Source organism: Chiloscyllium plagiosum, unplaced genomic scaffold (genome assembly GCF_037043375.1).
Source record: "Chiloscyllium plagiosum isolate Xiang-an unplaced genomic scaffold, Cpla_swu_hap1 HiC_scaffold_4, whole genome shotgun sequence".
Taxonomy (NCBI): Eukaryota; Metazoa; Chordata; class Chondrichthyes; order Orectolobiformes; family Hemiscylliidae; genus Chiloscyllium; species Chiloscyllium plagiosum.
The window spans coordinates 38,518,919-38,539,330 of NW_028270142.1; the positions used below are offsets into that span (position 1 = coordinate 38,518,919).

At 39.4% G+C, this 20,412-nt stretch overlaps 1 protein-coding gene across 1 annotated transcript in view; it reads right to left on the reverse strand.

Moving 5' to 3' along the window:
* Positions 1-309: 309 nt before the first annotated feature.
* The window catches only part of LOC122549277 (secreted frizzled-related protein 4-like), a 29,920-nt gene continuing 9,817 nt past the window's right edge, over positions 310-20,412 (reverse strand). The window contains exons 5-6 of the mRNA XM_043688794.2: positions 18,013-18,076; positions 310-1,799 (exon numbers count right to left, since the gene is read on the reverse strand). Of these exons, the coding sequence (XP_043544729.2) occupies positions 1,617-1,799; positions 18,013-18,076 (247 nt within the window). The 3' untranslated portion in view covers positions 310-1,616. The remainder of the gene's footprint in view (positions 1,800-18,012; positions 18,077-20,412) is intronic.

Here is a 20,412-nt window from a genome sequence, read left to right on the forward strand (position 1 = left end):
ACGTTTCAGATCATTTACCTATCATTGGAACTGGAAGTATTTTAGCGATCAATAGTTTCAATAACATCTTGCATTTCTGATTAAAATTAATTGGCCCAGAATTTTAATTCTGTTTCTCTCTAGGTCGTTGATCTGCAGACTGTTTTAACACCATTTTCATTTTATTTTCAACCGCAAACAAAAAGTTCACCAATGGGATTGATTTGGTGGTGATTATTATTTACCTGAAAAGAAAATACTAAATAAATACAAAGAGGTACACCTGCCATAAATGTTTATTTCATATTTCTGTGGGAGAGGAATGTTGAATTTTAGGCATTTAAGAGATGCGCTTAAATGGGACAGGCAAGCTCTAAAAACTTTTCAGTAAAAAATTTCTTGTTATTTACATTAAAATGTTGTTATAATCAATTAATTGTAGCTGTGATTGATCACATGCAGATATTCTACATTACTAAAGATCTACTTTCAGTATTTCCAGCAATCACAACATAATCATTGCCAATAAAACCACAATCAACATTTCAGTTCTTAGGGTTTACTTATTTTTGTTTCTGTATTTTTGCCTCAAATTTAATAAAATCATTTAACAGTTTGCAAATCCCTAACGTGTCTTGTTGATTTGCAACTTCTATGACCAGCAGCAGAAAGATCCTGAACTACATAAAGACAGCAACACTGACTAAGGAGCTAAAATTGTACTAGCAGGTAAAAATATTTATATTCTCTTAAAATAGCTGCTTTTCATCTTATCATCACATTTTATGTTGTAAAGCACTTCTTAAACATGTTCAGAAGTTCCCATGTTGACACTGATATGTTATTGTCTGTAGTCAGCAAATTCTCCAGTCCAGTAAAGACCTAATCCTAAAACTGCCAGATTATGGACATACAATCTGGATTTGTAAAAGTCACAACTAGTTTTAACATTATCAGAAACATCCATATAACTGTTTTGTACAAATTACAGGAAATTAACAAATTTGATGCATGTTCATTAAGGTGCATTCCTGGAAACACAAAACTCTTAAGAATGGCTTGAAATTTTCAAAAATTTATAAAGATAATAATTAAAAATACAAAGATAAAATCCAGTCTGAAAATCTGCAGCTCTGTATATTAAGCTGTGTGTTGCAGAATAATGTTTTAAATAAGTAATGCTAAATATCGTGTTTTGCAGCGACATGATCTATGCAATGGGAAGAGTCAGTTCAAATGTAAAGAGTGACTTGTGGAGACCACTTTGGCAACAAACCCAATACAGCAAAACAACAAAGTCAGTAGCACAAGTATCGAAATACTAAGGAGCATTAGCTGCAATAAAGAGATTGATATCACATGTACCTTTGCTATGAAAAATGGCAAGTGAGAAAGATGAAGGCATAGAAATGTCCACCATTTTGTAGTGCAAACCAATGAACATGGTTAGCAGTATCTGCATATGACATTTAAAGTTTTAGAGTTTTAACAATGTTAAACAATAATTTGGAAATGCAATAGTGCAATAATTACCAGGTTGCTTATAGGTAGAAATAATCTGCAGATTGTTACTTGCTACTGAACCAAGATCTGACTTTCCAAGTATTAGATGATTGCAGTTATAGAAATTTTCCAGTTTATACTTCTTTGGCTTCCTTCTTGCCTTTATTTTTGTTGATCTTCCTGGGGTTGCTAGGAGATTTATTTGCATTCTTTGAATTTGACTTTGGACCACCACTGTGTTCACTACGTCCTGCATTTTGCTTTCTTTCTTCCATGATACGCATCTGCTGTTGCTGATCTAGTCTTTGTTCCCAGCGCTAATGAAAGCAAAATAACAAGACACCAGTAAAATGAAACAATATGGAAAGGTAATTTCTAAAATAAAGCACCATCTTTGATATTAAATATGGCAAATAGAGCAGTAGGTCCTTAGGGTTCAGGTACATAAGTCTTTGAAGTTTGCGTTACATATAGACGGAGTGGTTAAAAAAGCATTTAGCACGCTTGCCTTCATTTGAGTATAGGAATTGGGAACTTATGTTGAGGTTATACAGGACATTGGAAAGGCCTCTTCTGGAGTATCATATTCATTTGTGGTCATCCAATTATAGGAAGGATATTATCAAGCTGGAGAGAGTTAAGAAGAGATTAACCAGAATGTTGCTGGGTATGAAAGATTTAAGTTGCAAAGAAAGGCCGAATAGGCTAGTTCATAAGAGGTTGAGAGGTGACCTTACAAAAGTTTATAAAATTAGGGCAAATGATAAGTGTCTTTTCCTTAGTATGGGGGATTTCAAAACTAAGGGGCAGAGGAGAGATATTTACAAATACATGAGGGGCAAATATTTTACACAGAGGGTGGTTCATGTGTCAAATAAACTTCCTGAAGAAGTGATGGATATGGGCACAGTTACAACAGTTAAAAGATATTTGGATTTGTTTATGAATAGGAAAGGTTTGGAGAGATATTGGCCAGAAGCAGGCAGATGGGATTAGTTTAGTCTGGGATTATGTTCAGAATGGACTGGTTGGATTGAACGGTCTTTTCCATGTTGATGATTCTAATATTCTGTGACTCCATGATCATGTATGCTGTGGAAAAGCACTAAGGCGACAATATATTTGGATCAGGATATATCATTGCATCATTCTCATTTTATGGTAATGTGTGACACTATCAATAGGTATTTTTTTTTTATCTTCTAAGTAATAAAGTTCGTTCAAGAAAACATCTCAAAACTTTGGTCAACAATCAATATGAACTATTTTCTCCCCATTCCCATTCTTTACTGAGATATTGATAGGATGCTTCTGGGTTTGCCTGGAACTGCTGTGCATTAATGATTGTGTATGTTGGCAGGTTCTTCAGTATGGGGAAGGCACAACATTAGAACACAGTGGATTTGATTGTAGGAAAGAGGAGGAACTATAGCAGGAGGTGAAGCAATAACAGCATGTGCAGTTAGAGAAAGGGATAGGAAAGGTAGGAGGCTAACAGTTGCCCAATGTTATGAGTGCAGCGTAGCGATTCCAGCATACATAGATGCATAGAGATGTACAGTACAGAAACAAACCCTTTGGTCCAACTTGTCCAAGCCAACCAGATATCCTAATCTAATCTAGTTCCATTTGACACAATTTGGCCCATATCCCTCTAAACTCTTCATATTCATATACCTATCCAGATGCCTTTTAAATATTGTAATTGTACCAGCCTGCACCACTTCCATTCACACAGCACCCTCTGCATGAAAAAGTTGTACCTTAGGTCCCTTTCAAATCTCTCCCCCTCACCTTAAACCTATGCCCTCAAGTTCTGGACTTCCCAACCTAAAGGAAAAGACCTTGTCCATTTAGCCTATCCATGCCTCTCATGATTTTCTAAACCTCTAAGGTCACACCTCAGCCTCTGACATTCCACGGAAAACTGCCTCAGCTCTATTCAGCCTCTCCAAAAGTTCAAACCCTCCAATCCTGGCAACATCGTTGTAAATCTTTTCTGAACCCATTCAAGTGTCACAACATCCTTCCGATAGGAGGGAGACCAGAATTGCACACAATATTCCAAAAATGGTCTAACCAATGTCCCGTATAGCCACAGTATGACATCTTAACTCCTATACTCAATGCACTGACCAATAAAGAAAGGATACCAAATGCCTTCTTCATTTTCCCATCTACTGTGACTCAAATTTCAAAGAACTATGAACGTGCACCCCAAGGTCTCTTTGTTTAGCAACACTCCCCAGGACCTTACCATTAAGTGTATAAGTCCTGCCCTGATTTGCCTTTCCAAAACGCAGCACCTCACAGTTATCTAAATTAAACTCCATCTGCCACTCCTTGGCCCATTGGCCCATGTGATCAAGATCCCGTTGTATTCTGAGGTAACTTTCCTTACCATCCACTACATCTCCAATTTTGGTGTCATCTGCAATGAGATAACAAGAATCCAGAGAAAGTATATTCCTGTCAGGGTGAAAGAGAAGGCTAGTAGGTATAGGGAATGCTGGATGACTAAAGAAATTGAGGGTTTGGTTAAGAAAAAGGAAGCATATGTCAGGTACAGACAGGATAGATCGAGTGAATCCTTAGAAGAGTATAAAGAAAGTCGGAGTATACTTAAGAGGGAAATCAGGAGGGAAAAACTGGGACATGAGATAGCTTTGGCAAATAGAATTAAGTAGAATCCAAAGAGGTTTTACAAATATATTAAGGACAAAAGGGTAACTAGGGAGAGAATAGGGCCCCTCAAAGATCAGCAAGGCGGCCTTTGTGTGGAGCCACAGAAAATGGGGGAGATACTAAATGAATATTTTGCACCAGTATTTACTGTGGAAAAGGATATGGAAGATATAGACTGTAGGAAAATAGATGGTGACAGCTTGCAAAATGTCCAGATTACAGAGGAGGAAGTGCTGGATGTCTTGAAACAGTTAAAGGTGGATAAATCCTCAGGATCTGATCAGGTGTATCCGAGAACTCTGTGGGAAGCTAGAGAAGTGATTGCTGGGCCTATTGCTGAGATATTTGTATCATTGATAGTCACAGGTGAGGTGCCAGAAAACTGGAGGTTGGCTAACATGGTGCCACTGTTTAAGAAAGGTGGTAAAGGACAAGCCAGGGAACTATAGACCGGTGAGCCTGACCTCGGTGGTGGGCAAGTTGTTGGAGGGAATCCTGAGGGACAGGATGTACATGTATTTGGAAAGACAAGGACTGATTCGGAATAGTCAACATGGCTTTGTGCGTGGGAAATCATGTCTCACAAACTTGATTGAGTTTTTTGAAGAAGTAACAAAGAAGATTGATGAGGGCAGAGCAGTAAATGTGATCTGTATGGACTTCAGTAAGGCGTTCGACAAGGTTCCCCATGGGAGACTGATTAGCAAGGTTAGATCTCATGGAATACAGGGAGAACTAGCCATTTGGATACAGAACTGGCTCAAAGGTAGAAGACAGAGGGTGATGGTGGAGGGTTGTTTTTCAGACTGGAGGCCTGTGACCAGTGGAGTGCCACAAGGATCGGTGCTGGGCCCTCTACTTTTTGTCATTTACATAAATGATTTGGATGCGAGCATAAGATGTACAGTTAGTAAGTTTGCAGATGACACCAAAATTGGAGGTGTAGTGGACAGCGAAGAGGGTTACCTCAGATTACGACAGGATCTGGACCAGATGGGCCAATGGGCTGAGAAGTGGCAGATGGAGTTTAATTCAGATAAATGCGAGGTGCTGCATTTTGGAAAAGCAAATCTTAGCAGAACTTATACACTTAATGGTAAGGTCCTAGGGAGTGTTGCTGAACAAAGAGACCTTGGAGTGCAGGTTCATAGCTCCTTGAAAGTGGAGTCACAGGTAAATAGGATAGTGAAGAAGGTGTTTGGTATACTGTCCTTTATTGGTCAGAGTATTGAGTACAGGAGTTGGGAGGTCTTGTTGTGGCTGTACAGGATATTGGTTAGGCCACTGTTGGAATATTGCGTGCAATTCTGGTCTCCTTCCTATCAGAAAGATGTTGTGAAACTTGAAAGGGTTCAGACAAGATTTACAAGGATGTTGCCAGGGTTGGAGGATCTGAGCTACAGGGAGAGGCTGAACAGGCTGGGGCTGTTATCTCTGGAGCGTCGGAGGCTGAGGGGTGACCTTATAGAGGTTTACAAAATTATGAGGGGCATGGATAGGATAAGTAGACAAAGTCTTTTCCCTGGGGTCGGGGAGTCCAGAAGTAGAGGGCATAGGTTTAGGGTGAGAGGGGAAAGATATAAAAGAGGCCTAAGGGGCAACTTTGTCATGCAGAGGGTGGTACGTGTATGGAATGAGCTGCCAGAGGAAGTGGTGGAGGCTGGTACAATTGCAACATTTAAGCGGCATTTGGATGGGTATATGAATATGAAGGGTTTGGAGGGATATGGGCCAGGTGCTGGCAGGTGGGAGTAGATTGGGTTGGGATATCTGGTTGGCATGGATGGGTTGGACCGAAGGGTCTGATTCCATGATGTACATCTCTATGACTCTATGACTCTATGACTCTACTAACCATACTTCCTATGTTCACTTATATAATCATTTATGTAAATTACAAAAAGCAGTGGACCCAGCACCAATCCTTGTGACACACCACTGGTCACAGACCTCCAGTCTGAAAACCAACCCTCCACCATCACCCTCCGTCTTCTACCTTTGAGCCAGTTCTGTATCCAAATGGCTAGTTCTCCCAGTATACCGTGTGATCTAACCTTCCGAACCAGTCTGCCATGAGAAATCTTGTCAAACGCCTTACTGAAGTCCATACAGAGCACATCCACTGCTCTGCCCTCATCAATCCTCTTTATTACATCTTCAAAAAACTCAATTCAGTTAGTGAGGCAAAATCTCCAATGCACAAAGCCATGCTGACTATCCCTAATCAGTCCTTGCCTTTCCAAATATATGTAAATTCTGTCCCTCAGGATTCTCTCCAACAACTTGCCCACCACTGACATCAAGCTAACCAGTCTGTAGTTTTCTGGCTTTTCCTTAATACCTTTCCATTTAATTAAGTCAGGAACTGCTCGTTTACATCTAGGTAGGCAGCAAAGCTGAAATTGCGATAACGACAGCAGTTCTGTTTCAAGTGTTGCATCCTATTCTGTTGCACACTGGGAATGCTCCCCAATACAGATAGAGCTGTGGTAGCTGCATGAGTTGAAAATGTTCATTGGAATTTGGTTCTATGTCAAAATACTCAGAGAATTAGTACAGACACAGTGGACCAAATGGCCTCCTTCTTCATGATAATAATTATGTGATCTGCTGATGATCATGTCCAACTGGTCCTGAGGTTGTCTTAGATATCCCCAGATTTTTTTGGTCTGGACATTGGTATTCTTCTCAGAAAGCTTGTTAAAACAGCAGTCAAGTGGTGTCTGCCCATGGTCATCTACCCAAGCTATAATGTTCACAGCAGGAGGGCCATGTCTCGTAGTCTGCACCCACTCATAAATTAAAATCCCCAGGAGATAAATGCTCTGCTGAAAACAGTGCGAAACTCACAAACCTGGTCTTTCTCCTCTGTAGTGGAGTACATCACTGTAGCATAGATATTAATGAGGTTAGCTGGTTCTGTTTGAATTGAGAAGCTGATGGAGAAAACATAACCTGAACCTTTTGTGAGGATCTCTATCGTTGGGAATAGCAAGTTCCTTACAGTGAAGTCTATCTTGTGCTTGAACATTTCCACTGAACTCCTCCTCTATAGGACAAAGGTATAATAAGTTTCTTTCTGTGATCAGCTGCCAGTGAGCCTTTCTCTTCTCTGGAAGCTATGTCAATGTTCAGTCATTGTGAGGGAATCTGTACTATTTAAGTATAATTTTGAATGTTTTTGAGGCAGACTTAACTTTAAAACAACAGCTAAGCTGAAAGGCAAACAGAAAAATTAAGCAAAGAACTTCCCAGACTTTAAAAAAATCTGGACCAAGCTGAAGTTGGGAAATTGAAACTAAACCTTAATACAAGATATAAAAGGATAGAAATGTGGTTAAAGCAAACATTGTTTCTGCTGTTGTAGAACAAACAAATGTAAGAAAACTTGAGGAAAAGAGGCTAGATCAAGAAGCTAGGAATAAGCAAAGAGAATAAGTCACAAGCTCAGGACTGCAGGATTATGCTCATTCCATCAGCATGTACTCATGGTGAAGTCAATGACGTCTGCACTGACAAAGCCACATTCATCAGCTGGATGCCAGCCATATCCATTAGGATCTGGTGCAGTGACCATTGAGCCATGATCTCCTAGGCATCTGTGCCAAGGACAACCGCAAGTAAGATGTGAGGATGGCAAGCATTTATTTTGACGACTAGGAGACAGTCAAAAATGGTCATGCCCTCTGGAGACTGGCTGTTTAGGGGAATCATTGGAGAAATAATGTAACTAGATTGCCAAAGGCATTTGATAAGGTACTACATAAAATGTAATTACACAAGACACAGGCTTATGAATTTGAAGACAATATATTAGCTGAATAAAGGATTGACTACCAGACAGAAAGCAGAGAGTATGGATGTACAGAGAATTTTCAAGTTGACAGGCTGAAACTAGAGGAATTTTTTAAAATTTGTTCATGGGAGGCAGGCATTACAGACAAATTCATCACTTATTCCTTTCCTAATAGCTCTTAAGAAGGTAGTGAACAGCCACCTTTTTGTACCACAACAATCCATCTGGTGTAAGGATACCCACAGCGATCCATCTGGTGTAATCTTCGTATTCACCTAGATCTTGGAACTCTCCAATATTGCTGTGGTATCCTAACACCAGATGGACTGCTTCATATTTAAGATCTAGGAATGGAGTTGAATATTGAAAAAATCATCAATGTGCATCTTCATGTCTGACATTATACTAAAAGGAAGGTCACGGATGAAGCAGTTACAGCTAGTTGGGGCGAGGAAACTACCCTGAGGAGTTCCTGCAGAGATGTCCTGCAATTGAAATACTTACCTTTATGCAACCATATTTCTTTGTGCTAAGTTTCCATACAGTGGAACATTTTACCCTGTTCTCCATTGACTCTGGTTTTGCTTGGACTCCTTGATGCCACACTCAATTAAATTCAACCTTGATATCAAAGCCACTTATTCTGCCTTCACCTGTGGAGTTCACTTTCTTTGTCCATGTTTAGACCCAGCCTGTAGTGAAGTCAGGAGTTGAGTGGTCTTTCCAGAAACTAAACTGAGCACCAGTGAATAGGTTATTGCAGAGCAATTTCAAATGAACTGGATTGTCAACAACAAAGTCAGAAATTGCTGGAAAACTCAGCAAGTCTGACAGCATCTATGGAGAGAAAGCAGAATTAATGTTTCAGGTCCAGTGACCCTTCTTCACTTCTTTCTCTCCACAGATGCTGCAAGACCTCCTGAGTTTTCCACCAATTTCTGGATTTTGTTTCTGATGTTCAGTATCCACAGTTCTTTGGTTTTTGAATATTATTATCAATGACCTCTTCCAACACTTTGTCAATGATCAAGATCAAGAGCAATTGGTATGTTGGAATTTAGTCTGCTTGCATTTGACCTGATGATTATCACACAGCGAGTGGTTAGGGTCTGGAATGCATGGTCTGGAAGGATGGTGGAGGCAGCTTTATTTGATGCATTCAAAAAGGCATTAGCTAATTATTTAAATAGAAATAATGTGCAGAATTATGAGAAAAAGGCAGAAGAATGACACTAAGTCAAAATGCTCAAAAGGCTGAGCCAGATATAATGGGCTGAATAACCTCCTTCTGTGTTGTAACAGTTCTGAGATTCTGTGTTTGTGAACAGGACATACCATTTCAGGTTGTCAGGTAAATACTAGTGTTAAAGCTATACTGCTCTGACTGTTGTTAGTCTTGGACTACAAGTATTCAATAATGTTGTGGGAATGTTGTCAGGTCTCAGCCTTTGCAATTTTCAGTGCCTTCAGCTATTTCTTTGCATCATTTTTTAAAAATTCATTCACAGGATCTGGACATAATTGGCCAGGCCAGAATTTATTGCCAAGTGGGTGGTCAACCACATTGTTGTGGGTCTGGAGTTGCATACAGGTTATCATTTGGCTCTTAATCCCAGATTTCATTTTTTCCTTTTGTCAGACAGGATTTGAACCTCGGTCTCTGGATTAATTGTCAAGTGATAATGACACTAGGCCATCACCTCTTCCTAAATGCAGTGAATCAAATTGGCTGAAGTCTAGAGTCCTCAAGAAAAGGCCCAGATGGATCATATCAGGATGGAAGTGTTTGCAAATGCTACGGTATTATTTTTTCACTTACAAAAATGAGGATATTTATGAAGCTTCATCCTGCTGTTGTTTGGCTATTTTTCTACTACCATTCCTGATTGGATATGGCAGTACTGAAGAGTTTTGATCTGTTCCATGTGTTGAGGAATTTCTTAGCTCTATCACATGCTACTTCATCTGCTTGACACGCAATTGAGTCCTGCATCGTAGGTTCTCCAAGTTGACACCTCACTTTTAGGTATTAATGGTACTGCATATAGATGTCTCCTGCACACTTCATTGAACTAGGGTTGCTCTTTGAGCTCGATGGTGATGGTAGAGTAGGTGAAATGCTGAACCACAGTTTACAGATTATTTTGAATGCAATTCTACTGCTGCTGCTGATTCCCAATAACTCACAGATGCCCAGGTTTAATTGCTAGATCTGATCAAATTGTATCCCATCTCACATGAAGGTAGAGCTGCAAAATATGATGGGCAGTACTGTCCAAATGAAAAGAAGACTTCATCTTCTCAAGGATAGTGTGATGCTTCTTACTATCAGTGTTGTCAATGACAGTTACATTTGTGACAAAGTCAAATAGTTTTTTCCTTCTTGTTTCCTTGCCACCAGCTGCATATTCAGTCTATTGGCAACCTCACAGCCTTAAATGTTACAGTGTTCTTTTGAGGAGCCAGACGAACCTTTGTATTCTGAAATATATAGAAACAGATTCCACCATCTCTCCCTTAAGGAGTGAGAGAGGTGAACAATTTGCACATATCAGGTATTGGCATCTGCATTACATCTTCCCTCTCGCGTTAGTGTCAGGTATTCATCTTTAGCACCTTGGCTGCATTACGCAATTGAAGTGGAAGTAAATATATATTTACAAAAGTGTACATTTACAAAAAAAATGAAAATTTGTAACACAAATGAGCCTTTAAATTTTTGTTTTCCTCTCCCTCCCACAATTTCTAAGTGCACAGCTAAGTTCTGCATATAGGATGGAGTGAGTGCATTGTGTGATATGATCTGCAGACTTCAAAGATTTGGGTGGTTGTCCCTGAGTAAACTTTGGCATAAAAGTTGCTGAAAGTGTTCTGCCCAGATACAGGTTCACCCTCCTCAGATTCAAATGCTGGAGGCATAAGGATAATAGGCAGAGGATGAGGTAGAGGGCAGGATACTTCTGGAGTGCCTGTCTATACCTCCTCCTCCCTATAAGTTTCTCCTTGAGAGGAAACGGCATCAGAAGTGAGGTAGAGATCTTTTATCTTTTTTTTGCTTTTCCATTGAGCACCCATGGCTAAAGCAAAGGAGTGAAGATCTGAGTGTATATCCTGCATTCACAGAGTTCTCAGCTGGACCTGGGGGTTTCCTCTCTTGTCAGTGACGCAGGTAAGCACCGCATGCTATAACTGCCACAGTAACGAGAACAAGGATGGACAGCTCCATCTTTTGGCTAGGCAAAAGTGAGGACTGCAGATGCTGGAAACCAGAGCTTAGATTAGAGTGGTGCTGGAGCAGGATTGGTGAAGGGCTTTTGCCCGAAACATCGATTTTCCTGCTCCTCAGATGCTGCCTGACCTGCTGTGCTGTTCCAGCACCACTCTAATCTAAGCTCCATCTTTTGTTCTAACCTACCAAGGACCTTTGGTAGACAAGCAGGAGGCTGGGAGAACACAGCAAGCCAGGCAGCATCAGGAAGTGGAGAAGTCAACGTTTCAGGTCTAACCCTTCTTGGCTTTAGTTTAGTAGTTACCAAGGACGTCTGGCCTGGTATATTTTAACTTCTTTCTGCACTTGACAATGTGACTGAATGCTGAGTACATGGGGCTGAGCAGTTGCCTGGTCTCCAGCTGTCCTTTGAGTGTCAAAGAAGTTTCTTGCTTCTGACTGCAGACATGTATCAATGAAGTGCTCACCAGATTATATCCCTGAGTCTACTTGTAGCTAAGGTGATAGTCTCTGCACTGATAGAGGGTTTGCGTGAATGCCTTGCCAGTGCATCCTTTGTAGATCCACAGGCTTGGTCCTCAGAGAGAGTGCTCATGCAGAGAGGCACAGTGTGTGGCCTCTTCTTCATTGAGGATTCTTGGGTACCATTAGTGCCTACAGAAGAGAAGAGAAAGAAATGAAGATAGAAAGAAGCAAAGTGTTGGCACTAGTGCTCATCCGAGAACAGTTGAGCAGAACTTTGCTTATTGGTTGCTGGTCTCCCCCGATCACCACAGGAATAGATCTGGTTGTCCCACCCAGTTTGATGACCCTTTCGTTAAAGGGAGTAAGGAACCCAATGTCTACCAACCTCTGCTAATCCTGTCTATCTCAGTCCTGTAATGGGTAGTCCTTCAATGAGATAAACAGAAAATTTGAATACGATGGAAATGGATGCTGAAGTAATCTGTGATCATGCATAACTGTTTGAAGTGGTGAACTGTCCCCAGTGAGTGAGGTAGGAAATGCAGTGGGCTAGTGGTTTGTTGTTTTTTGCAAAGGGTTAGTGGTTTGAAAAATTGAGTTGATTGTAAGCCCTTAATGGAATATGATGGAATGTGGTGCTGTCCTACAGTCCAACACCCTTGGTGACATGTTAGACTGAATGATATGAGTGTGAGGTTTCCAAGATTGCATCACTTACCCTTGAGGAGCACAGGAGATCAATGACTCAATATTGCTCTGGTTGCCATTGTTTTTGCTATCAAACAAGATTGACCTGTGCTGTTATTTGTGCATAGGCTGAATGGGTATGATGTCATGCCATTTTGATCCTAACCACTGCAAAGTGGGTATCCCATTTTTCTGTGCTCCCCTCCAGCAAACTCTGCAGGCATGTTCTGTGAAAGAGGGAGCCATTCTTATCTCTTCTGATGTAGGAGCATCCACCTCAAACTGGGGGGATGGTCCTGGCTGCAACAAGTGAGGCAGTTTACATCTGACCTTTAAATATGGTGCAAGACTCCTTGAGTTGAAAGTATTGCCAGTAGCATGAACTTTCAGCTCTCTCACCTTACAATTTGCCAAGTAATTTGCATACCATCTTGCTTCCATAGATAATGAACTAAGAAGCATATGATCAAGTGAGATAACTCAACCCATTGGTGGATATGAAGCCACCTAATTAGTTTGCTGCCATGCTTTAACCTAAAATGGGAAAATTTCACTCATACAACTGTAATCATTGTTTAAAGAAGTGCTCTGTAATATGATTTAAAAATAACCAGAAGCATAAATCTTACATCATTGATGAAATTGGACAAATTTTGGAAGATGTGTTACAAATAAAACAGGATTGACCAGCTCTTATGCACATAATTCTTGATCTGGTTCTGTCTAAAATATCAGTCCTTCATGTTACTCTCAGTATAATCAGTCTCTGGTTCTTGCTTTAGCTTATCATTAACATTCACATTGCATACTGAATTTTACCAGTTTCCAATAACCATAGCGACTTATAAGCTTCCTTGAGTTATAGAGTCACAGAGTCATACAGCATGGAAACAGACCCTTCAATCCAACCAGTCCATGCCAACCATAATCCCAATTAAACTAGTACCATCTCCTGTGCTTAACCCATATCCCTCCAAACATTTTTTATTCACATGTATTTATATAAACGCCTTTTAAATGATATAACTACTCACATCCATTCCTTCCTCTCGATGTTCATTCTCCACATGAACCACTCTCTGTATTAAAAAAAAGCCCCTCATGCTTTTTTTAAATCTTTCTCCTCTCACCTTAAAAGTATGTCCCCAATCTTGAAATCCCCCACCCTAAGGAAAAGGGACTTGTTATTCACCTCATCTATACCCTTCATGATTTTATGAACCTCAATAAGGTCACCTCTAAACTTTCAATGCTTTTGTGAAAAATGTCCCAGCTTATCCGATCTCTCCTCATAACTCAAACCCTCCATTCTCAGCAACATCTTGTAAATCCCTTCTGAACCCTCTCCAGTTTAAAAACATCTTTCCTATAACAGGGACACCAGAACTAGAACAAAATACTCCAGAAGAGGTCTCAACAATGTCCTATACCACCTCAATATAATGTCCCAACTCCTATACTGAAAGAACTGAGCAATGAAGACACACATTCTAAAAGCCTTCTTAACCATCCTATCTATATGTGAGGCAAACTTCATAGAACTATGTACCTGAACCGATCAGTCTCTATGTTCTACAACACTGTCCAAAGCCCTACCTTTAATTATATAAGCCTTGGTTGTTGTTTGTTTTACCACAATGCGCTACCTCACAATTATCCAAATTAAACTCCACTTGCTACTCTTCAGTCTATTGACCCAATTGATCAAGATCGTTTGTATGTGGCCGGCATGGCGGCACAGTGGTTAGCACTGCTGCCTCACAGCGCCAGAGACCTGGGTTCAATTCCTGCCTCAGGTGACTGACTGTGTGGAGTTTGCACATTCTCCCTGTGTCTGCGTGGGTTTGTTCCAGTTTCCTCCCACAGTCCAAAAATGTGCAGGTTAGGTGAATTGGCCATGCTAAATTGCCCGTAGTGTTAGGGGCCGGGGGAATGTGTCTGGGTGGGTTGCGCTTCAGCGGGTCAGTGTGGACTTGTTGGGCCGAAGGGCCTGTTTCCACACTGTAAGTAATCTAAACTTAGATAACCTTCTTCACTGTGCCATCTGCAATCTTACTATCCATACTTTCTATTAACTCAGAAAATAATTTATATAAATGAGAAACATTATGTAAAAGTGGACCCAGCACAATCTCTCTGGAACATAACTGGTCACAGGCCTGCAGTCTGAAAAATAACCCTCCACCATTACTTTGTGTCTTCTGCCATTAAGCCAGTTGGCAAGCTCATCCTGAACCCTATGAGATCTAACTTTACTAATTAGCCTACCATGTGGGACTTTGTCAAAGGCTTTACTAAAGTCTAAGTAAACAATGTCTACCAATCCAATCAAGTTTGTGAGACACAATTCTCCTTGCACAAAACCTGACTATCCCTAATCATTCCTTGGCACTCCAAATGCATGTAAATTCCATCTTTCAGAATAACTTCCAACAGCTTTCCCAACATCGAAGGCAAACTCACGGGTCTTTAGCTCCTTACATCCCTTCTTAAGGAAAGGCACAACATTAGCCATTCTTCAGTCATTTAGCACCTGACCCATATTTATAGATGATAGTTCTGCAAAGGCCCCCGCAATTTCCTTCCTAAATTCCCACAAAGTCCTAGGACACTCTAGATCATGTCCTGAACATTAATCCACCTTTATGTTTTCTAAGACCTCCAGCACATCCTCTTCTGTAAAGTGAACTGTTTTCAAAACATCAATATTTATTTCTCTAGCCTTTAATTCTTTCTCCACAGTAAAACATGATGTGAAATACTCATTTAATATCTCTCCCATCTCCTGAGGTTCAACACAAAGATTACCTCATTGATTTTTTTTCACTCTAGTTGCTCTCTTGTTCTTAATGCACTTGTAGAATCTCTTTGGATTATCCTTAACCTTATTTGCCAAAGCTATCTCATATCCTCTGTTTGCCTTCCTGATCTCCCTCATAAGATGCCCCAATACTTTTTATACCGTTCAAGAAATTCATATGAACCCAGTTGTTTATATAGTTCTTCTTTTATTCTTGACTAGAACCTCAATACCTTTATTTATCCATTGTTCTCTAAATCTGCCAGCCTTACCTTTCACTCTAAGAGGGACATTATGACTCTCAACTCACATCATCACACTTATCAGATGTCCCTTTATCTGCAAACTGTCTACTCCAATCAATTTTTGAAAATTCTTGTCTCATACCATTAAAAGTTGCTCTATTCCAATTAAAAACTTCCATTTTTATAGATGGCTTGAACTTTTCTATAACTATTTTAAAACAAATATTGCCCTGTTTTATAAGCCAAGAGAAGGTCAAGTTTTGCTCCATCTCTAATAAGAACATTTACATATTGATAAAGAAAATTTTTTTGGACACACTAACAAATTCTTCGCCATCCAGACCTTTAATACTATGGTAGTCCCAGTCATTGTTTGGAAAATTAAGATCACCTACAATTACAATCTTATTATTCTTAGATAAAACTGCGATCTCTTTACATATTTGTTTGTCAATTTCCCTCTGACAATTGGGAGGTCTATAGTACAATCCCATCAAGGTGACCTTTTTATTTCTAATTTCAGCCCATATATTTCACTGGATGATTTTTCAGAATGTCTCCTCTAGTTACAGCAGTAATGTTTTCCTTAATCAAAAATGCCACTCCCTTTTGTTCTCTTCTGTCTCTTTTCCTATCATTTCCATAGCATCTGAAGCTGGGAACAATGAGCTGCAAGTCCTGTCCATCCCTCAGCCAAGTTTCTGCAGTAGCTATAATGTTCCAATCCAATGTTCCCAAATATGCCTTGAGTTCATCAGCCTTACCTGGAAGGACCCTTGCACTGAAATAAATGCAGTTTAATTCTTCAGAGTTACTTCACTCTCTGACTGTCTTTTATCTGGTTAACTTGTTCTTTTCAGATTCAAACTTTTCAGCTATCTCTCTAATTACTAAGCTACTTAGAATCCTTCCATTGCTTCTCTCTAATAGTTTACAATCTTTCTTATAGAATTAGCAAATCTTCCAACGATAATATTGGTCCCTTTCAAATGCAGGTGAAACCCATTCTTTTTGTACAGGTCTTTTGTGCCCCAGATGAAATTTCAATGGTCCAAGAACCTGAATCCGTGAAGATGACACCACCTCTTCAGTCATTGATATCGCCTTTATCCTTTTGTTCTTTCCCTCATTTGAGCTTGGCATCAGGTGATTACTACTTTTGAAGTTCTGTTTTTTAATCTTCTAGCTAACTTCTTATATTCACTTTGTAAAGCTTTAATCTTTTCCTCAACTATGTCATTATTACCAATGTGTACAATAATTTCCGGTTTCTCACTCTTCCCTTTGACAATAAGCTTTAAACATTTTCTTTAAACATCTTTAATCCTGGCACCAGGAAAGCAGCATATTATTCCAGATTGACAATCAATGCCACAGAACCTCCTGTCTGTGGCTTTGGCAGGAGAGTCCTCTATGACAATTATTCTTTTAAATTTTGTCAAATCCCTCCTAACATAAGTTTCACTATTAGTGCCCAAGGTCTGACTGTCTTCTATTTTCTTCTGAGAGACGATCCTTTTCAACAGTACCCAAAACTGAGTGTCTGTTTGAGAGAGAAATAGCCACTGAAGAATTCTGAACTTCCTTATCTTTCCTAATAGTCAGCCATCTACCTGACTGATCCTACTTTGTAATCACTTCTCTAAATCTACTAGCCATCTAATGCAGTGTCTCTTGTATATCCTCAATATCATTTACCCTCAAAAGAAGCAGCTTACAATAACACCATACATATAACTATCTCCTCTTTATCCAAGGAGTTAATATTAAGCATGCAAAAAAAACAAATTTTTAAAAATTCAAATGTAAAAATCCCAAATAAAAACAACCACTTAGCTGAACAATCAAATTAAAACAAAAAGATGCTTGCTCAAGTGATCCAGCAGACAGCTTTCAATCCTTTGATCAAAAAAACTCATTCAAGAGCCACTCCAAGCCTCTCCAAGAGTCCATAACACAACTTTGTTTAAAAAAATTCTCCTCCATGATTTTAAAATAGTTTCTTTAGCGATGTTAAAAAAATCTCTCTTCTATGCATAAAATTTTATGGGAGAAAAGCCCAAGCCATCCGCTTCTAGATCTTTCCAAAAAGTCTGTGAACTGAACTCTGTTTGAATCAAAAGGTCTGTTAATGGAACTCAATTTGAAAATAAACGTGCTTTTTTTTGTTTTTTTGGGGGATGTTTTGTGATCTTAAGTATAAATGAACGAAAAATGAATCAAAATAAAAATCTTACACTACAGAAAATAAGAAATCTAGAAGTAAATCTAGAAATAAGCTTAAACTCAGGGACAGTTGCAAGATCCACAATATTCTCAGTCCACCATTTTAGGATGGCTTCCAATGACTTTCCATTTTTCTAACCTTTAGTTTTGAACTTTAGGCCTTTGAACTATAGATCAAAAATAAGATACATTGAAAAGTTAAATTCAAAGCCTCTCTAACACTACAAAATTCTTTTCTTTCTGCATCTGTCATGCTCAACACTATTATAACTGAGCACACTGATGAGAATGAGCAAAATGTTAAACTATTTTATTGTCAATTCCTTCAGTTGGTAACAAACTCATAGTTAGCATTTTTAAAATGAGCACTCAAACTGTTAATCCACATCAGCCTTACCTTAAGTCGTTTAGACCACTGATCTTTCCATTTCTCAGCTAAACATCCATTAAAGAGCATCAGTCTGTGAAAATCAGAAAGGCAAGCATCAAAATGAACTTTACAAAGTAGATGGTCCAAATAAATAATCTCCTGTCCCACAAGACAGAACCCAACTTATTAATCATTTAACAAATGTAATGGATACTTTTTAGGCAATGTTTACTTTTATGTCACAAAACATTTCAGTGATGTATTGACATTTTATCAGGACTTGGCATTTTCAAGTGATTCAGGAAAGGAGCCGAGGCATTTAGCAAAAAAGACTTTTAAAAATGAAGGGCACAGTATCTCAAACCATCTTCATCATAACAATAAAAAAACTTTTGACTCTGAATTTTTATTATGCTTTCTACCTTAGTTTCATCAGCAAATTTCAATGTCCTCTGTCTGCTTCTATATAAAAATGGTTAATGTGAACAGTAAACTGAAATGACCTTAGAACAGAAACCACGTGGAACTCCAACACCTACTTCCTCCACCATAAAAAAAGTTTTCTTTAATTCCTAATTTCATTTTCCTATATTCTAACTAATTTGATCAGTTTCAGACCCTTTCAACCATAAGTGGATGTTTCTTCTCAGCCTCCGTTTGATTAATCAGTAATATTGTGACAGAAACAACCTGGGTTTTGAAGTTGTCTTTTCTCTACTATAACTGTTGGCTCATCATGAGTCTCCCCAAGGATAACCATTCTCCAAACAACCTTACTCCACTTTGACTAAAGTTTCTAGTCATCAGGTTTTAGTGATCTTTTCAGAAGTGTACTTCTATTAAAAACAATTTTTTTACACAAATCGTCATTCATAGAATTTCTGGGGAAAATATTTCTATTTCCGGAAAGATATTTATTTTAACAGTTCAAAAAAAAATGTTATAAGCAATGATTGCAATCAGGAAGAAATGAAGAATTAGCAATAAATTATTGCATTCAGAATTTATTTAAGTTTTTTTATTTATGAAAGAGGATTTGACTAACCATTGTGTCTAAGCTAAAATGGAGTTTCTTTATACAGATCTATTTTGAATACAAGTCCTAGAAAAATTTACTTTGAAAGACAGAATGTTTACAAACAAAATGGATGAGAAGTGGAATCTTAAAGGGACCTGAATAACCTGAGTTCTGGCAAGATTTGTGGCAGGATCATATCAGAAGTCCAGCAAAGCCTATCTCGATGTCAGGATCAACTCGCTGCATTTTATATGCATCTGCCAACTCATTAGGCTGCAATGAGTTGCGAACTAATGACACAACTCACCTCATTAATATTCAGGTTCCTTTCTTACCAAATGCATCAAACAAATTAGACATATGGAATTTTCAGAGTGGGAGGGGAGCAGGTATCTCACCATTGGCCATGAAGTGCCTCAATGTTGCTCAGCACCAAACAGTAACTCAGGATATGACCCATAGGCACCAGCTGCACACAGTCTTTGTCCACAGACATTGGCATCTGGCATTTGCCAGCACCTCATAATCCTCATGGCACCTCTCCAATCCACTTCCAGGTTGCTTAGGAAGCATAGAGATGCTTTGCAAGACATGCTGACAACTAATGTTGAAAGGCTGCTGCATGGACATTTGCACCTACAGACAGACACACATCTCACATATTAAACTGGACTCATTTCATGGCTATTGGCTTGTTTTCTTAGCATTTGTTCACTTAGCACACACCTGCCTGGTCACAGCATTCCTGCATTGCTTTGCTTTGCCTTGCCTTGCTTTGCTATGCCAATTAGTGTAGTCACACAAACAAGCAGTGTTCCCTGCTAGCGGCAGTCCTCATTCAAGTGACATGCATCTTGCTGAGTGGCAATGCACTACATCAGTTTGACATTTGTTCCATGTGCCATCAGCTTAAGGGGCAAACACATTAATTGTGTGGCAAACAAGTAGCCATAGCTCAGTCTTAGGGAAGTAGACCTCACTGAAATCCATGGAGGTAGCTATCAGGGGATCTCAGCGCAATCAGTCAAGAGCAGGCTCTATTAGCAGTCTGTGGGATTGACTACAGTCAGGCGTGCAGTCGAGGTGATCTCAGACAAGGGCAACATTTCCTCTAAGCACATGCACAGCTGCTCCAAGATTCCATGTACAATGATCAACATCAGCACACTAAACACAGCACTGATTTCTGGTTCTGTAAGTTACTGTCGTGCATGCACCTTGGAGGCTCAAGCAACTGGAAAGAAAATTAGAAGGAACACTGATCGGGAGTCCATGCCTCTGTAGTCCAGGAACTGGGTCACCATCAGTCCCATTGTTTTATAACCCATTTTTGGGAGTAAGGCTAATGCAGCCATCAGTCAGTGATCTGGACACTTCTCATCCAGAGCTGTCCGGTTAGGTCACTCAAT